The 18,547-nt window shown below is 41.8% G+C and overlaps 1 protein-coding gene across 1 annotated transcript in view; it reads right to left on the bottom strand.

Moving 5' to 3' along the window:
• TMEM38B (transmembrane protein 38B) overlaps positions 1-7,696 on the bottom strand; it is a 35,292-nt gene extending 27,596 nt beyond the window's left edge. Inside the window, exon 1 of the mRNA XM_060237105.1 lies at positions 7,334-7,696. Within this exon, the coding sequence (XP_060093088.1) occupies positions 7,334-7,445 (112 nt within the window). The 5' untranslated portion in view covers positions 7,446-7,696. The remainder of the gene's footprint in view (positions 1-7,333) is intronic.
• Between the last annotated feature and the right edge of the window lie 10,851 nt (positions 7,697-18,547).

Raw genomic sequence — 18,547 nt, 5'->3', positions numbered from 1 at the left:
TTGCATTTTGCTGGCCTGAATCATTCTACCTCAGCAGAGCACTGTTTTTTAAGTTGATAATTTTTTATGGCCCGCAAATGATGTTATAACTATCCATATGGCCCTTAGCAGAAAAAAAGTTCCCCATCCTTGATCTATATGATTACAGGTATCTTTTTTATTGAATGAAAACACTGCATCTGAGCAAACCTTTCAGAAGGTGCCACGCTGCAAATGGGTAAACCCAACAGCTCCCCCATATGCCAAACATTCTCCACTCTGACTCTCACCTCATGAAACAGTCTGGCTGAGGAGGCCAGGTAAGCATCCTTGCTTATGTTTGACACATTCTGCAGATCAACAGAATTGTTCAGGAGGGCATTTTTGTAAAGGGAAGTGGGTTCAAGTATTAACAGCTGGAATTTTTAGGCAACTTCTCATCGCATTGCCTACTGCATTGCTTTCTAGTTCTGTAATCTGGCTTTATTGCCTTGTTTTCTTCTACGTTTTACTGTTTTATTGCATCGTTCTAATTCTGTAACCTTGACTTTTTTTTTGCATTGTTTGTATATGTTACAGTCATTTTGGGGTGCTCTCTAATTTTGTGATCCAGTTTTAATAACTGCATGGATCACCTTTATTAAATGGGTTCTTTAAATTATATAACCTGCTCTGAGTGACAAAGGCAGACGATAACTAAAGCAAATAACATATGAACATATGAAGCTGCCTTATCCTGAATCAGACCCTTGGTCCATCAAAGTCAGTATTGTCTTCTCAGACTGGCAGCGGCTCTCCAGGGTCTCAAGCTGAGGTTTTTCACACCTATTTGCCTGGACCCTTTTTTGGAGATGCCGGGGATTGAACCTGGGACCTTCTGCTTCCCAAGCAGATGCTCTACCACTGAGCCACCGTCCCTTCCCCAAGTCCTACCAATAGAACTCAAAAATTGCCTAGTGGTAAAGTTAGAACAAAAGGAAGTACTTTTTACTCACAAAAGTTATTACAGAATTCAGCCCCATAAGATGTGATGCCAGGCACTGGCTTAGACAATTTTATGAAAATAATTGGACAGACATAATTTTCATGAATTGTTCAATGGGTATTGGCCACATTAGCTAAAGAAACCCCCAAGCTGAGGTGCAGCAGACCTTGAGATGACAGCTGCTTTCAGGTCCTGCTTAGGAACCTCCCGGAAGTACATGGCTGGGCACTTTTGGAGACTGGATGCTTGAGGATGCTGAGTCTCAAACACAGCTCTTTTTTAGAGTTTTAAGGCAACTGGAATACATTCTGAAAATCCCTCTTATTTCTATTATGTTCATTCAGGCAGAAGCCACAAGAGGGCCACAAGGCACTGTCATAGGGTTATTCTCATGAGCAAAACTGCACAGCTGCACATGAGTTAGTTCAAGGATGATATTCCTCTGGTATTAACCCCTGCTTGTCTGCGTGAAGGTATTCAGCTCTTTTGAGACGATTTTATAAAATGTGTGTGCTGCTTTTTAGTAGGTGGCTTTCAGTAAAATCATACACAAACACACAAGCATCAAAGCTAAAAAAAAAAGAGCAAAAGAAAACAAATAATCAGCAGAACTATACAGACTCAAATGCAAAGTCATCAGAACCCAAAAATTCATCAAATTAGTACTTCCACAACAATCACTAAAACAAACTAAAAGCTCATCAAAATAGATAAGCATCTGCAGGTTTCAAAGGGACTAGGCTTAATGGGCTTCCTAAGAAATACCAACAGTGCCACCACTAAGAAGGTCCTATCACCCATGACTATACTGAATTACTCCAATTGTGACAGAATATACTAATACTAAATATACATCAATGCTCATTTTAAAACTACTGATTTTTCCAAGGATCACCAGTTCAAAAACCAAAATGCTAGATTATAAAGGGAAATTACCAACATCTAAAACTGATCTAGCAATCCAGTTTGTGTTACCACTTTTTTGTATAAGCATTTAGACAGGCAAAATGCTTTATTGTTTTGGGTTTGACTGTAGAGTGGCCAGGTTAGTTAGGTCATTAATACTATTATTCTTTAGAGCAGCGGTCCCCAGCCTTTCTGGCACTAGGGACTGGTTTTGTGGAAGGCAATTTTTCCATGGACCGGGGCGGGGCGGAATGGTTTCAGGATGATACAATTGTGCACTTTATTTCTAAAGTGTTTGGTGTGGCGGTTAAGTGTGCGGACTCTGGGAGAACAGGGTTTGATTCCCCACTCCTCCACTTGCAGCTGCTGGAATGGCTGTGGGTCAGCCACAGCTTCTCATAGAGTTGTCCTTGAAACAGCAGCTTCTGAGGAGAGCTCTCATCCCCACCCACCTCACAGGGTGTCTGTTTTGGGGGAGGAAGGTAAAGGAGATTGTGAGCCGCTCTGAAACTCTGAAATTCGGAGTGGAGGGCAAGATATAAATCCAATGTCATCATCTTCTTCTTCCTACATTGTAATATATAATGAAATAATTATAAAACTCACGGCCCGGTTGCTAACAGGCCACGGACCAGTACTGGTTCACGGCCCGGGTGTTGGGAACCCCTGCTTTAGAGGATGGCAAAACAAATATATACCTACAGGTACCCCATACAGCAGTTAATGATTTCCACAGGTATACTAGTGTAACCACGGAAAACTTGTAAAATACATGCAATTTCCCACGTCACTGTCTCCTTGGCAGAGGAGGAACAAGCCTACATATCCCAAGTATAATTTCCTAAACCAACTAATTTTTCAAGCTGTACAACAGATTGCCCAGAACATTCTAGATTACAACACGACAAGATTCGTTGTTAGAACAAAGGCTGCATCTTTAATTTAAAAATATTCAAATACAAAACTATGGGCCCTCAAAGCAGATTTAGTCTGTGAATACCAATTAACCAGAATGCTTCTGAAATATTTTAAAACAAATGTTCTTTAAAAATCACAGCAACACATAACTGAAAAGACAACAAAGTAAATCCACACTGGCTGCTCTGAGATCTGATACACTCATGGAACATTGCAGTCCTATGACAAGACCTAGAGATGTTTAAACAGATGATCTGCAGCAGTCTCAAGACTACAGTTCCCAAAATTCTATGGAGAAGATACAGCAACTAGACAGTGTAAAAACAGTATAATTTGCAGAGCAGATGAACCCTGAGGATCCTCATCAATTCAGTTTGTTTTTCTGCAGAGGAACCTGATACAACAAACTATTTGTGGCGAAGAAGTTCCAAAAGTTTAAACCAACAGTTAACAAGATGTCAATGTTCTACTTTGCCAACACAGCCTGAAGGTTGCCAAGTCCAACAGTGCCTTTGTCATTTAGTTGATATCTCACTTTTCTCCCCAGTGGGAACCCAAAGCAGTTTACAGCCATTCTCCTCTCCATTTTATCCTCACAACAACCCTGTGGAGTAGGTTACACTGAGTGTGTGACTGGGCCAAGGTCATACAGTGAGCTTCCTTGGCAGAATGAGGATTCAAACCTGGGTCTCCCAAATGCTAATCTAACCACTACACCATACTGGCTCATTTATTTGATATTTCTACATTTATTGCAGATAAGATAAAATAAATCCAGTGTCTGATGGGTCAGCAATTTACATATCATCTCCCATTTCGCCTACCCTTCAAGGCACTTTTAGCCACTAGCAAAACACAAATAACAACTAATAATTGTGAACAATTACTCAGAAGATGTATTAAATCGATACCTGACTTTTCAGTCCATTACAGACTCCAGAGGGAGCTTGCAATCACAATGAAAGATAAAATAGAAAAAAGACAAAACACATGAAGAAACAAAATCAATTAATGCAACAACAGTAAGACACTAAGCTACTAAAACCACTGTAAAGTGAAGTTGTTGCAAAACTGCTAAGAAATGGATACCATCACTAAAAACCCTGAGCAGCCAAGGCAAGGTAGCCAAGAGTCACCATAAGCCTCCAAAGAAAGATTCCCTCTGCCCACTCCAGCTCACTCAGACACAATCCAATCAGCCTAGGGTAACTGCTGGATATTCTTAGAGAAAAATATTATTTAGCAGAACTAGAAATGAGCAGTGCAACAAAGAATACGCAGAGAATATGTGTGTGTTTAAAAGAATATGGACAAATCTTCTGGCTTGCCTATTTCATAGGCCACTAGGGGACTGTAAATCCCCAATCCCCTATACACACACACACTCCATCAGCTGCTCTGCTCCAGAACTTCCACTGTAAATACTGTTGTAAGCTTCCCTGTGACTAGAGGTTTGTGCAGAAAAAACACAGCCTTGGCACTGAGCTCAGAGCTTATAAGGTAACACAAGTACACTAGGAAGCCTATGTAGGAGATGGAGAGATGGTGTTCCCTGAGGCATCCAGAGCTCAAGCTCTTTAAGGCTTTACAGCAGGGGTGGCCAAACTTGCTTAACAAAAGAGCCACAATAAACATCAGATGTTTGAGAGCTGCATGACATGAATGTCAGGTGTTTGAAAGCAGCAAGGCAGAAGGCAGGCAGGCCTTCTTTTAAAAAGCAATCTCATTCATATCAGAAAAAGAGATTCCATATGAGTTTTTTCCCCGATGTTTCCCCAAATTTCTATTTTTTTCCATCATAAAACTTGGGGGAAAGTACTAAATGAAGCAAATAGATGGGGGGAAGGAGGGAGACAGATAAAGAAAGCAACTTTAACTTCAAATACATTCTCCAAGCTGTCAGCTGGCCTGGAGAAGTGATTTAAAGAGAAAAATGCCTTCTCCAAGCTGGCTGACAGGGCGGTGGGAGCTTTGAGAGCCACACAATATGTGTGAAAGAGCCACATGTGGCTCCCAAGCCACAGTTTGGCCACCCCTGATTTAAAGGTGCCCTTAATTGCACTCAGAAGGTCTCTGGTAACAGCTCCCCCCAAAAAGCAGCACAGTAAAAGAAATGTGATGCTTGCCATCTTGCTCCCAATTAACCATACACATAAGCAAAGGTATCATTTAGACACCTCTTCTCAGATCAAATTTGAGAGCAACAGCAGAAGTCTTCACTCACTGACATAAGATAGTACAAGGGAACGGACAAATCTGCCTGGGGAGAGAATTGCATAATTTTGGTGCCTTTTAAAAAGCAATCTCATTCAGATCAGAAAAAGAGATTCCATATGAGTTTTTCCCCCGGTTTCCCCAAATTTCTAATTTTTTCCATCATAAAACTTGGGGGAAAGTACTAAATGAACTTTTTTCTATGCCTTCATATTCCCTGCCACCACCACAGACCCCTCCCACAGTTTCCAATCCATGTCGTTGAGCTTTTCAGGTGCCAGCAGTGTGTGGCAGAATTTCAAGTCCCCCCCCCACACACACACACACTCTTGGTTTCATCTGAAAACCGCATTTGGGCAGCAGCCCATTTTGGTAGCAAACAGAGTGTCACTAAAGGTTCAGACTTCTACTAGCAGGTGTGCGTGGGTGGCACCAGAGGAGATCAGCAAGAAATGTAAGCGTGACATGCAATTTTAAGTGAGGCCATGGTGCTTTTTAAAGGAAGACAGGATCTCTAAGATAAGCACCCCTTGTCGCTGCCTAAGTACTGACAGCTGACACCAGCTCTCAGCAACAGACTCTTTCCTGCTCCCATAGGCAGCACATGTTTCGTGTAGACAGATGTGTAAACTTTCTTAAATAAGGGAAAAATTGCTCCTGCTCTTCAATACATTCTAAGAAAGATCATCTCCAGCAAAGTTCACTTCATATGTGAAACTTCAAACTCATTATATGTAACTCAGTGGAAGGAAGCAAAAGCGGCCATTCCTCCTATTTTAATTTAAAAATAAACAAATCACCACCACCCAAACAGTACAAGCAGCATAAACCTCATAAGGAAATATCTTGTTTCCAACTGCATTCAGTTAAGTTCCTCCAGAAGCCTATAAGGAAAGCATGAATAAACTGCAGTTCCAATTTTCCCCTAAGAGTACACTGCTTCTGAAGAAAGCAGTCCATTTAAGAACTGCAACAGAATGTTCTACAGTTCTGTAAGGGTGCATGATTGTTGCTTAGAGTCATGGTGAGGCACTGTGGCAAAATAAGAAACGTTCATTCCGCGTGGAGAAACAATTCCTTTGGTGTGGTATGAAGGCGCCATTGTAAGCAAATCTCAACACTGCTGGAACAACTATAATAGTCAGGAAATTACGGTAACTATTAATGGTAGAGAGATCCAAGTGGGCAGCCGTGTTGGTCTGAAGCAGCTGAACAAAGCAGGAGTCAAGTTTAAGATCAACCAAGTTTTATTCAGAACATAAGCTTTCGCGGATTGGGATAAATTCAGAAGATATATAGAAAAAGAATGGAAAGTAAAAGGTCATTGGGTGATTTTTGAGAATACCACTTAGGTTGTTAAAAGAAGAAAGAAGATGAACTATAATAACTGGGTGGGATTTTATAAAGAATAAGAAATGTGCGTGTTTATTGCTTTGCAAAATATATATATTTCCTTTTTTAATTAAGATTCTTTTAAATTTAAAGATACCTTTTGATATTAGAATTTTAGGTCAAGATTTGGGGGGAGGGGAAAGTGTAATGTATGGGGAAGGTAGTAAATGTTTATTAATATTTTATTCGTATTGGATATAATTGCCATATATTACCAAATAAAATTGTTTAACTGAGAACATAAGCTTTCGTGTGCTCTCTAAGCACACTTCATCAGAAGAAAGCTTATGTTCTGAATAAAACTTGGTTGGTCTTAAAGGTGCACTTGACTCCTGCTTTATTAATGGTAGAGTTAAGGTAGAGAAGCCTAGCGGATGACTGCAGGGATTACAGGCTAAGGATGCAGTTGGAGGCACATGGTGAGATGCTTAAAGAGCAAGCATAGCTGTCCCCAAAGGATATCCACTTAAATTTCAAGGCACAGTGCCAGTTCCAGAATTCAAACTTCATAATTTGTATTCAAAGCCCTCCCACCTGTCAATGTGTGAAGAATCTTGCCAATCACCCACTACTGAGCAAAAATCCGCTCCGCACATGGTTAGAAGCACTCCCTGTAATTGTTTCCCACAATCAACAAGTTATTCCTGCTATTAACAGACAAAGTCAGACACACATTCAAAAAGCTGAGGATGCCCGCTTTTTTGTACAAACGACCGATTCAGGTTATTTAATTGTGACAGAACCCCAGACCCCACATGGTCAAGGAGCAATAGTGACTGATACCTAATACCGTTTCTGGGACTGAAGGAGCAGTAATGTAGGTCCCCTCTCCCGCATCGAGGGAAATCACTCTGCACATGCCCAGAAGCAGAATTAACTCCTAACGAACCAGCAAAAGACCCTGGCAAAAAGTTAATCCCCCTCCAGCAAGACACCCACCTCGCTGCTCCTTCAGAGACATTACCGAGGCGGCATAGTGTGCCAAGTCGAAGAAGGGGAACATGGGCAGCCGGGAGAAGCGCAGCGGCAGCTCGCCCAGGAGCGACTCCATCTCGGAAAGGTCCTGTCACGCCAAGCGCATGCGCAGACGCCAAACACCGGGGAGAAGACAAACATACGAGCCAACGTGAGAAGAGGGCGAGGAGATTTGCGCAGGGTGAAGTGGGCGGGGCTATAGACGAGTGTCCCGCCCCCTTCTCCGCCGCCTCCAGATGAAGCGCGCGCGAATAGGTTAATCCGTGAATCGTTTTGACCTATACAAGCCGCCGTGTTACAGAGGGCGGGGGAGCTCGCGCCACAGGTAGCATAAGTGGCTCCTCCCCTGGTTTAAGGCTGCGGTCGATTCGGAGGTGATTGGTTGCGCTCCTGCGCCGTTGGGCGGGCTCAAAGGGGAGTATTGATGGGAGGAGGTGGTTACGGCAATATCTTTTTAAGAATGCTATCAGGAGAGGAAAAACTTGCTTGCTATCATATGCATGGTACTTGTAGGTCCATTGAACTTTTTTGTGAGTAGAGATCCATGTGGGCTGCCCTGTTGGTCTGAAGCAGTAGATCAAATTTTGTAGGGTTGCCAAGCTCCAGGTGGTGGCTGGAGATCTGCTATTACAACTGATCTCCCGGCAACAGAAATGGAGAAAATGGCCGCTTTGAAAGGTGGACTGTCTGGTATTATTACCCACTGAAGTCCCTGCCCTGCACTCCTCAGATTCGACCCCAAAATCTCCCAGTATTTTGCAGCTCAGACCTGTTACCCCTAGTTCAGTGGTACCTTTTAGAGCGATACACGTTTATACGAAAGTTAATACCTTAAATAGTTCATACTTTAAATAACGTTTGTCTTAAATGTTCCACTGGACTCAAAATTTGTTCTGTTATTCCTGAGTAATTGTGGATGAGCTCAAGCGCTAAATCCAGTTACTAACAGTTTTAAAAACTTGGAACATTTGAACACATGAGAAATTGCCTTATCTTCCCGGTATGCACCTTAGGAAACATGTAAGTTATCCAGGTACAGTATGCTCTTGATTGTATGTTCACTGTTAACATTCAACATGTTTGTTTACTACTTTTATACTTTATCCTCACAACAATCACCCTGTAAGGTGAACTAAGCTGAGAGTAACTGACAAAGGTCAGCCAGTAAGCTTCAAATCTCAGTGGGTGTTAGTCTGACAATAACCATGTCATGAATGGACAGCTAACCATGCAGTTTAAACCTCACATTTGTGTGGATACTGAGCTCTTAGAATCACATATACCAAAAACACAGTGCTACCCATGAAGCTCTTGATACACATGGTCATCATTTTGTGTGAAGAAGGAAATGCAAGAGCGTGCACGTACAGTTTTGGCATATGTGTACCACATTCCCAGAACACACTGGTAATATCAAAATATAACGTGCGTATCAGGCACACTGGGAAATTCACAGATAGTGGAGCATTCCCAGTAGTGGGCCCCTGGTATACATGGCTTCAATGTCTAAAAATGGCACTAGTCCCATTTTGTTTTTAAAGTGAATGCTCATTAGCTCTTTTTCTTATAGCTGAATGCATAAGATGTGAATATAAACTCCACCTTTTCCTAGCTTTGGCTCCCTGGTTTTATTTTTAAAGTGTTTACATAATGGCTCTCTCATATAAACAGATGTTCACACAATATAGATGGTGCATGCCTGTTCATTGTGTTCAGGGCTGCTGAGTCAGACTGTTAAGATCAGCATGCTGCCTCTGTCTGGCAGCTGCTGTCCAGGATTCCCATCACTTAACTGCACAAACTTTTTAACTGGAGATGCTGGATTGAACTTGGCACTTTCAGCATGCAAAGCAAGGGGACATTCCTTAGCAACCATGAGTAAGCTTCATAAGGTCAAAGAAACATTCTTAGGATCAGGCTGTAAGGTCTGCCTTATATCACTGACAGCTGCATTTGGCTCTGCAACTTGCTGCTGTTTCTTGCTGCCTCCAGAAGCCCATTTTCTGTAAGGCTCATATTTTTGAAGATTGTTGGGAGACACAATTCTGCCTTTAGAAAATATTAATATCATCAATATAAATCATAGAGGTGGAAGGGATCTCCAGTCATCTAGTCCAACCCCTGCAGAATGCAGGAAATTCATAAATATCCCCCCAAACACAGTGACCCTTGTTCCATGTTCAGAAGATGGCAGAAAAAACCCCTCCAGGATCCCTGGCCAAACTGGCCTGAAGAAAATTGCTTCCTTACCCAAAAGTGGCAATCAGCATTTCCTGGGTGCATAAGAAAGGGTCACAAGAACTAAGCAGTGATGCAACCCTTCCTGCCCTTCCTCTCATGATCTGCCTAAGTTCACATAATCAGCAATATGAACACTCAGAATAAAAATTCCAGAATATGAACAATCAATAAAAATTATGAATGGGATGGTGTGGTATATGTCCCTTTAGTTCTATTCTTATCACTTCACTGATACTACACTATACAATCATGACAGGGCTGTGAGCCACTCCCGTAAGTCTTTAAATTGCTTACTCTTTTATGACTGTCTTGTATTTCATCATGGAAATTAATAGCTGATGCCTGGAATCTTGGTGCGTTTTGCAGGTCATAGTTAACTTTCTGTTTCAGAAATCTGCTCAGCAAAACTTCATAGACAACAGACGATAGTCTTGAAAGCACAGGCCCACTACTATGCCTCAGCCATTTCTGGGGAAATTGTATGGTTGAATCACAGCTGAAGGAATGGAGAATGATTTTGTGATCCACTTTAGATACCCACTGAGGAGACAAGTGGGGCATAGATATTGAAATAAATAAATAATAGAATACAATTTTGAAATATTCACAAAAAATGCAAACAATATCTGAGAGTATTAGTAGTATTTGCTTCTATTACTAAATAAAAAAATACACCTTAAACAATTGAAACCAAATGTCACTGCTCAAAATAAAGGCTTTTAATATGGTCTGTGCACTGGCAAAGTTTTGAGGATCAGATTGATAATGAATAGGGTTTTTTTTCCTTTATGAAGCATTTATGACAAAGAGACTTTTTTCTTTCCCCCTTCCATTATATAAATTCTAGTGCACACCTATCCTGCAATTATCAAAAGATAACATGGTTTGATGGGATCTAGAATATTTTGATTTCAGGCACTGACTGTGGAAGCAAACAGGCAGCGGCTTTGTTCTTTTGTAGTACTGTGTTTTACCCACCGAGTGGCATCAGCTTCATTTCTTGGAAATATAAATCCAGCTCAGCTGGGTCTCAAATCAACAATAATAGCGAGAGGGGATGGTGTTAAAGTTAGTGCAGAACTGTCACCAAACTACCAAATCTGGACACCAAAGCCATTCTGCTAGCTTTTGCTGTGATCAAGTTACAGTCACAGGCTTGTCCACAACTTCAGAGTGATATTTTCCAGTTGTAAGAAATATTCCGCATTTAAATATGATTCCTGGATTGCAATATATAAGTGCAAATATTTGTATGTGTGAATTGGTTTGGCTGAGTATGCATACTCTGCTAGATGAGGCTACATGTAATCCTACATAAGAGAAGCCATATTGGATCAGGCCAATGGCCCATCCAGTCCAACACTCTGTGTCACATAGTGGCAAAAAAACCCCAAACCCAAGTGCCATCAGGAGGTTCACAAGTGGGGCTGGAAGCCCTTCCACTTGCCCCCCCCCCACAAGCACCAAGAATACAGAGCATCACTGTCCCAGACACTTCCAACAAAATTCTGTGGTTAATAGCCACTGATGGACCTCTGCTCCATATTTTTATCCAATCCCCTCTTGAAGCTGGCTATGCTTGTAGCCGCCACCACCTCCTGTGGCAGTGAATTCCACATGTTAATCACCCTTTGGGTGAAGAAGTACTTCCTTTTATCCATTCTAACCCGACTGCTCAGCAATTTCATTGAATGCCCACAAGTTCTTGTACTGTGGAAAAGGGAGAAAAGTACTTCTATCTCTACTTTCTCCATCCCATTCATAATCTTGTAAACCTCTATCATGTCACCCTGCAATTGACATTTCTCCAAGCTAAAGAGCCCCAAGCATTTTAACCTTTCTTCATAAGGAAAGTGTTCCAAACTTTTAATCATTCTAGTTGCCCTTTTTGGGACATTTTCCAATGCTATAATATTCTTTTTGAGGTGCAGTGACCAGAATTGTACGCAGTATTCCAAATGAGACCGCACCATCCTTTTATACAGGAGCATTATGATACTGACTGATTTGTTTTCAATTCCCTTCCTAATAATTCCCAGCGTTGGCCTTTTTTATTGCAATCGCACACTGTCTTGACATTTTCAGTGAGTTATCTACCACGACCCCAAGATCTCTCTCTTGGTCAGTCTCTGCCAGTTCACACCCCATCAACTTGTATTTGTAGCTGGGATTTTTGGCCCCAATGTGCATTACTTTGCACTTGTCCACATAGAACCTCATCTGCCACATTGATGCCCACTCACTCAGCCTCAACAGATCCCTTTGGAGTGCCTCACAATCCTCTCTGGTTCTCACCACCCTGAACAATTTAGTGTCATCTGCAAACTTAGTCACTTCCTAAATACAGGTACACCCTTCTACATCCACAGTGTTGGAGTCAGCAACTCAACGACATGTCAGCAAATCAACAAAACGTTGATTTTAATGCTTAATTTTAGATTTTATGTTAGTTTTATATGTTGTAAGCCGCCCTGAGCCACCTAGTGGGAAGGGCGGGATATAAATCTTAGATAGATAAATAAAATTTAAAAAAATGCCTGGCCATTAGGGAGCACTACATCACTCTACGCATGTATAGGTGTTATTTCCTTGGATGGGATGCCTCCCCTTGTTTTAATCTGGGAGCCGGCCTCTGATCCCTCCTCTCTTGCTCGCTTTGACCTCTTACTCCCTTTACATGGCTTTCCATAGAGACACATGTCTCTACAGGTCTGTCCTGTATATACAGTGCCCTCATACTCCCACACAAACCCTGGAAAAGCTGGCCATTTTTAATAGAGAAAGTAGGCTTCTGTCTCTCTTTTCGACTGTGACCTGAATGTGAGCCTGATCTACTTGAATAAATGTATCAAATAAATGTGTAAGTTTCCCTCTTTTCTGCAATATACTTCTTGGGAGATTTATTTACTGCACTCAGTATCACGCTTCTGTGACTGGGCAGAACTCTGCTATATTAACCAAATGTCCAAATACATAGAAGTCAGTAAGTTTAGAAAACTGCAACTCAATTTAGGATTGCACTGTTGATCACTTAGCAAATTAGCTTATGCAATTTTGAATGCTGGACCAACTTGAGACAATGCAATGGCAATGGCCTGTAAGAAGACAGAAATTGATCATCCCTAATTTAGGAAGACCATAGAAAGCTAGACCATAGGAAGCCATAGGAAGCTAGAAATACTTTACAGGAACAATACTAGGGTTGCAGTTTGCCGTCTTTTAACTCGGTAAAGTATAGACAATCCAATTCTTCCCTTCAGAGGAGAAAGCTTATTCTTGCTGCAGCACAATCGCATCTGCTCAACTTCTCCAGTCACCTTCAAATCATTTGGGGCCGATAGGTGCAGCCCTGAGAAAGGATGTTGTGGCACCAAATCTTTGGAATTTCCTCTGCAAGGAGATTCATCTGTCTCCCTCTATCTTCTGCTAGTGGGTGAAGACTTCTGTTTTGTTCATAGTTGTCACATCACATCTTGAAAGATTGGAAGGTTCTAGAGGCCACCCATTCATGTAGGCTTGTCAATCCCCAGTTGGGCAAACACTGGGTGACACAGTATCAGGTTTAGCAAATACAAACACAATATAACCATGTTTCTTTAAAGAAATAGCCACATGTTTTTACAGTGCTTGAAAAGCTCTTATATAATCGTTTATATGACATAATTATTTTTAGAATAATTTCTTCAATTGCTCAACATCTAATAAACTTGTAGGCTTACACAAGTTCTTCCAGAGAGAAGAAGAAAACAATAAACAGTCCTCCTTTGCTGTGTTCCATGCTTGCTTGATTCTGTCGGAGGTTGATTTCCATATGGAGATTCCTCTTCAAGAATTGATAGAAGGGCAAAAATTGACTGTTTATTGTTCACATAAGGTATAATGGAGAATCAATCCATGGGTATCTGGGGCTCAGGGGGACTGTTTTTTGTGGTAGAGACACCAAATTTTCAGCATAGCATCTGGTGCCTCTCCTCAAAAAGACTGAACTAGGGGGTCCAATTCTATGAGTCCCAAAAGAAGGTGCCCCTATCCTTCATTATTTCCAAATGGAGGGAAGGCATTTTAAAGGTGTGTGTTCCCTTTAAATGTGATGGCCACAACTCCCTTTGGAGTTCAATTGGGCTTGTCACAACCTTGCTCCTGGCTCCACCCCCAAAGTCCCCAGATACTTCTAAAGTTGGATGAGGCAACCCTACATTCATGTGATGGCTGAGAGATTTTTCTACCAGCAGACCTCAATGTTATCACTCCTAGTGCAACTGTTTGTATGAAAAAAATACAAATACTATTTACAGAAGGGGGCGGATTTCATAAATCAATAATTTAGTCAAGTAATCTGCATTACAGTCTGCGAATGTCATAGCCTTACATCAGATGGGCATATATAAAACACCTATTTGTAATCTCATGCTTGTGCTGAAAAACTAATGAAATCATTTGACAGCTTATTTGTACCATTTTAAACTATTAGTTTAGCTCAACAAGAGGTATCATTTTACTCGTTCTGTGGTCATCATTCACTTTCCCCCTTCAGACATGTTCCAGGGAAGTAAAATCTATAACCTAATTACATATTAATAAAAATCCCACATTTGATTTATTGTCCTTTTCACTCAAAGCCACAGCCTTTTATTCACACTGAACTGCCTGTGGGTGCAGTCCCATTGAGTAACATGCAGAGCGATTACATCTGTAAAAGATTTTCTGGGTTTTCTATGTATCCTGCAACTCAGCTAGATCATTCATTCCAAGTTGGGTCCTTTTGTGCTGCCCCTGCATGAATTTCTAAACTCATTCTAAGAAGATACCTGCTGGGTCAGACCAGTGGTATCTCTAATCCAGCATCTTGTCTCACACAAAGGACAACTGGTAAAAGACCAATTACAAGGCAGAGAGGCCAAGGCCTTCTCCTGACATTGTCACCAAGCATTGGTACTCCGATGTTTACTACCTCTGAATTTGGAGGTTTGCTTTAGTAGCCAATGATTCAACTATCATTCATGAATTTGTCTAGCGTAGTCTCTTTTTAAAAGCGAGTTATTTCCACATTTTAATCAATCATACTTTGCATGGTGTTTCAAACCAGTGTTTGTTCTAGAGGTTACTGGTCAATACAGATGACATCACATTTCTGCTTATAATCATTGCCTCTCAGAAACACATACAATAAGTTCTGGTGTTGCCATTCCAAATTTTAGAGGCTAGGTTCCACTGGTATGTTTGTTTGTCAATAAGCTTCTCATCACCATCAATATTATTAACTATCAGTCCAGGATGAAAGAGAGGAAAATCAAGGTTTACAAACACACACGTGTATGAATCTGAATAAGGTGACGTGTGTGTACATGGAAGTATATGTTGACTGTCAACGACACTCTCCAGTCTCTGATGTCTTTGTTGATTGAAGTTCTATGGGAATGTTAGGATAGCTGATCATACATAGAGGAGGAGGGGGAGACTGGATTTATACCCCACCCTTCACTTGGAGTCTCCCTTCCCTTCCCCACAACAGATACCCTGTGAGGTAGGTGGGACTGCGAGAGCTCTTTTGAGAACTGCTCTTGAGAGAACAGCTCTGAGAGACCCAAGATCACACCAGCAGGTGCATGTGGAGGAGTGGGGAATCAAACCCAGTTCTCCCAGATTAGAATCTGCACTCTTAACCACTGCACCAAAACCAACTGAAGACGACCCAGCAGCAATATTCCCTCTAAACTGCAGAGTCTTGTGAGCAAAAATTCTACTTCGTGAGCTAATGGCATTAAAGTTGTGAGCTACTGGCATTAGTTGTGAGCTACTGCATAAATTAGTGTGCTCTGGGACCATCCTTCCTGAGCTAAGACAAAAATGTGTGAGCTGAAGGCTAAAAAATTGTGTGCTAGCTCACACTAACTCAGCTTAAAGGGAACACTGCCCAGCACCCATCCACCAGGTCTTGAAATTCCAGGTTGTCCAATGTGTATTGAATGAGCACCTAAAAGCATGGTGGACCACTTCATAGAGAGTGCATCATTTGGTGTCTGCAGACATATGTGAGGTGGGCAGCTGTGTTGGTCTGAAGCAACACAGCAAAGTTGGAGTCCAGTAGCAGTTTTAAGACCAATAAAGTTTTATTCACAATGTAAGCTTTCGTGTGCATGCGCACTTCATCAGACAATGAAATGGGGTATAGTGAGCAGTCCTACATATAGCTGTTGGGCAGTGGTTAAGCATGCAAAATAGTACAAAGAATCCAGTGGCAAAATAGTGAAATTAACAAATTGAAAGAATAACCAGTTTGGTCTGGACAGTAAAAATAATAAACATGTCAGAACTGGAGAATGATGGTGAGAGTCCACTGTCCCAAAGCAATAAATGTAGAGTTTGTTAATTGCTCTTTCCCAAGCATGGGTTAAACTGAGAACATCTTTTTCTTAGAGGTGTTTCTGTCCACCATATGTAAGGTGTTGACTAATTTTTTTTTGTTGTTTGGTGAAGCCTCTGGAAAGGAGCAGCACAATTGGTGATTTGTCCCAGAGGTCTGGATGATCAGAAGGTCATCCAACTACCATTAGCTGTTATGGTAACAATGGTCATGGGCTGCCATTGGCAAAACTGCCCCAATCTTAGGGTCCTTTGGCTGCTGTCTGGTCATAGTTTGGGAGCCAAGAGGAGGTAAAGGGAAATGGAGGTTACTCAGAAGCTTGTGGTAACAACAGAGGAACAAAACAATGGATGGAACAGGGACCCTAGAGTCCAGAGAAATGTTTGGAGAAGGAGAGGACCAGAGGGAGCAGTAGGGAGGGAAGAAAAAGATGAAGAAAAACCAGAGAGAAAAGATGCACATGGCCACAAAAACTGCAGAGGCAAGAGTGGGTGTTCTCTGAAATGACCAGCCAAACCATTGTCTATAATCATACTTTAATAAGACAATAGCTTGAACCCACTGGAAGTTTTGTGCATGCCGTAATATTTGTTTGTTTGTTTATGCTAATTTCTATTCCACCCTATCCCACAAGTTACAGAATTGAACAATAGCAATTAATAACAACAATTAGCAGCAAATATAAACAATTAAACAGTAAGAGCAATAAAACTATTAAAATACTCCATTTCAGGGAGTAGACAATCTAGTCAAACTAGAATACAAAAAAAATGGAATTGGTGCAAGAATAGGCTTGAGAGAAGATCGAATATTGCAACAAGGGAGTCCAGATTTGATGTATTATGGATCCCTGCTGCCTCACTCAAAGGCCTGATGGAACAGCTCCCTTTTACAGGCCCTACGAAAATGTAGCAGATCAGGGGGGGACCGGATAGCTAGAGGGAGCATGTTCCACCAAGTATCTTTGAGCAAGAAGTGTGTAGGAGGAAAAACTTGTGCTATTCCCTTGCACAATATTAAAAAGAGTGTACCCCAGCCTATTTTTCTGCTTACTCAAGACATGGGTACTATAAGATTACAGAAAGGAAAGCACTAGGTGTTGCAGAAGATCTGGCACGTGTAAGGAAATGCCCCTAATTTCCAGAACATCGTAGTCACCCGTCTGGTTGCCAGAGTGCCTGGAGACAGAGCTCTCACACATCTGCCAGAAGGACGTGGGTTTGCCTACCAGACTGGAAGGGACTTATGAGTACGAACAGCCACAAAGCTAAAGCAGTGCTCCGTGTCCCTGGAAGAGCACCAGCAAGGAGAATGGATGGTTTCCAGTCACTTCAGGCGAACGCCATCTTTATCTTGGAGCGGAAGAAAGTGCGCCGTTAGGAGCTATCCAGGCCATGCAGTTTCCAGCCTTGACCATAGAATCCACTTTGGGAGGCTGATACCAGCTATCTTCTAGCAGTGCCAAGACTCCATTTCAGCACAGCGGGAAGCACACATACGCAACAGATGTTACCCACCCATGGCGCCATCAAGCTTATCCAGGCGTTGACCCTGCTGAACCACCCAAGCTTTTGTCTAACGGAACTCAAGACAAAGACTAGTGCCAAGAGAAGACTGAAGAAGAGGAAGACCATCTTCAGCCAGAGCCAAGTTCCTTTGTGCAAACCGGGTGTTACCTAGGCAATAATTTGGCCATCTATTGGCACCTTTTTAGATAAGTTTAATAATCAAAAGCACCCCTCCACCCAGTAATTTCTCCTATTCTTCTCCCCAACTGTCACCCTGGAGCCTCCCCCTTGGCCCATGGTTACCTGTACAGCCAATCAGGTAACCTGGGCCCAAGCTTGTTCATTGGTCAGTTATTGGCACCCAATTAGGTGCCACCAATCAACTTGCTATTAGCTACTGCAGAAGTCCAGCCCTTATGGTCACTGCAGTGCCTCCCCTGTCTCCTCCCTCGTACCTCCCATCCCCAGAGGGTCCAAGGTAGTCTATTTAACCTCTGACCCAGCTCTACTCAGGTGTGAATCTAGCAGTATCCTATCTCCGCTGTCTAGATCCATCCCCGATTCTTGGCCAGTTGAGGGTCCCATTTCCCCCGTCCTCTTTCGTAGCCATTGGAACCTTCCTTGAAGACTACGATAGGTAATTATCACCCTGTTTGTCTACCCATGTGTTGTCTCTATCTCTCTCTCTATTTTTCTTAGGACTGTATGTATGATTTTATGAGTATTTTATCTTGTATGTAAGCCTATATTTTCTGGAATAAATTTTAATTGTTTTTACTTAATTAGATTCCCTAATATTTTAAGCATTAATTTCTGGATGTGGAATCCTGTATACACAGGTAAAAGATCCTGATTAAGCCAGGTGCCCACCTGACAATTCCCCATCCTCATTTTTAGAGCATTTTGGCTTACATGCGATCGGAATCACATAGGCCTACTTACATCTCCTCTAGCATATCACTGGATCGAATTCAATTGGTTGTACCTCTCATATAACTTCACTTCACCAATGGGCTGGAAGAGGCTGAATACACTTAAAGAAGCTTAATATCCTGTGTGCCTCAT

The sequence above is a fragment of the Heteronotia binoei genome, chromosome 4, assembly GCF_032191835.1.
Source record: "Heteronotia binoei isolate CCM8104 ecotype False Entrance Well chromosome 4, APGP_CSIRO_Hbin_v1, whole genome shotgun sequence".
Lineage (NCBI taxonomy): Eukaryota > Metazoa > Chordata > Lepidosauria > Squamata > Gekkonidae > Heteronotia > Heteronotia binoei.
This window is presented reverse-complemented; position numbering and strand designations above follow the sequence as displayed.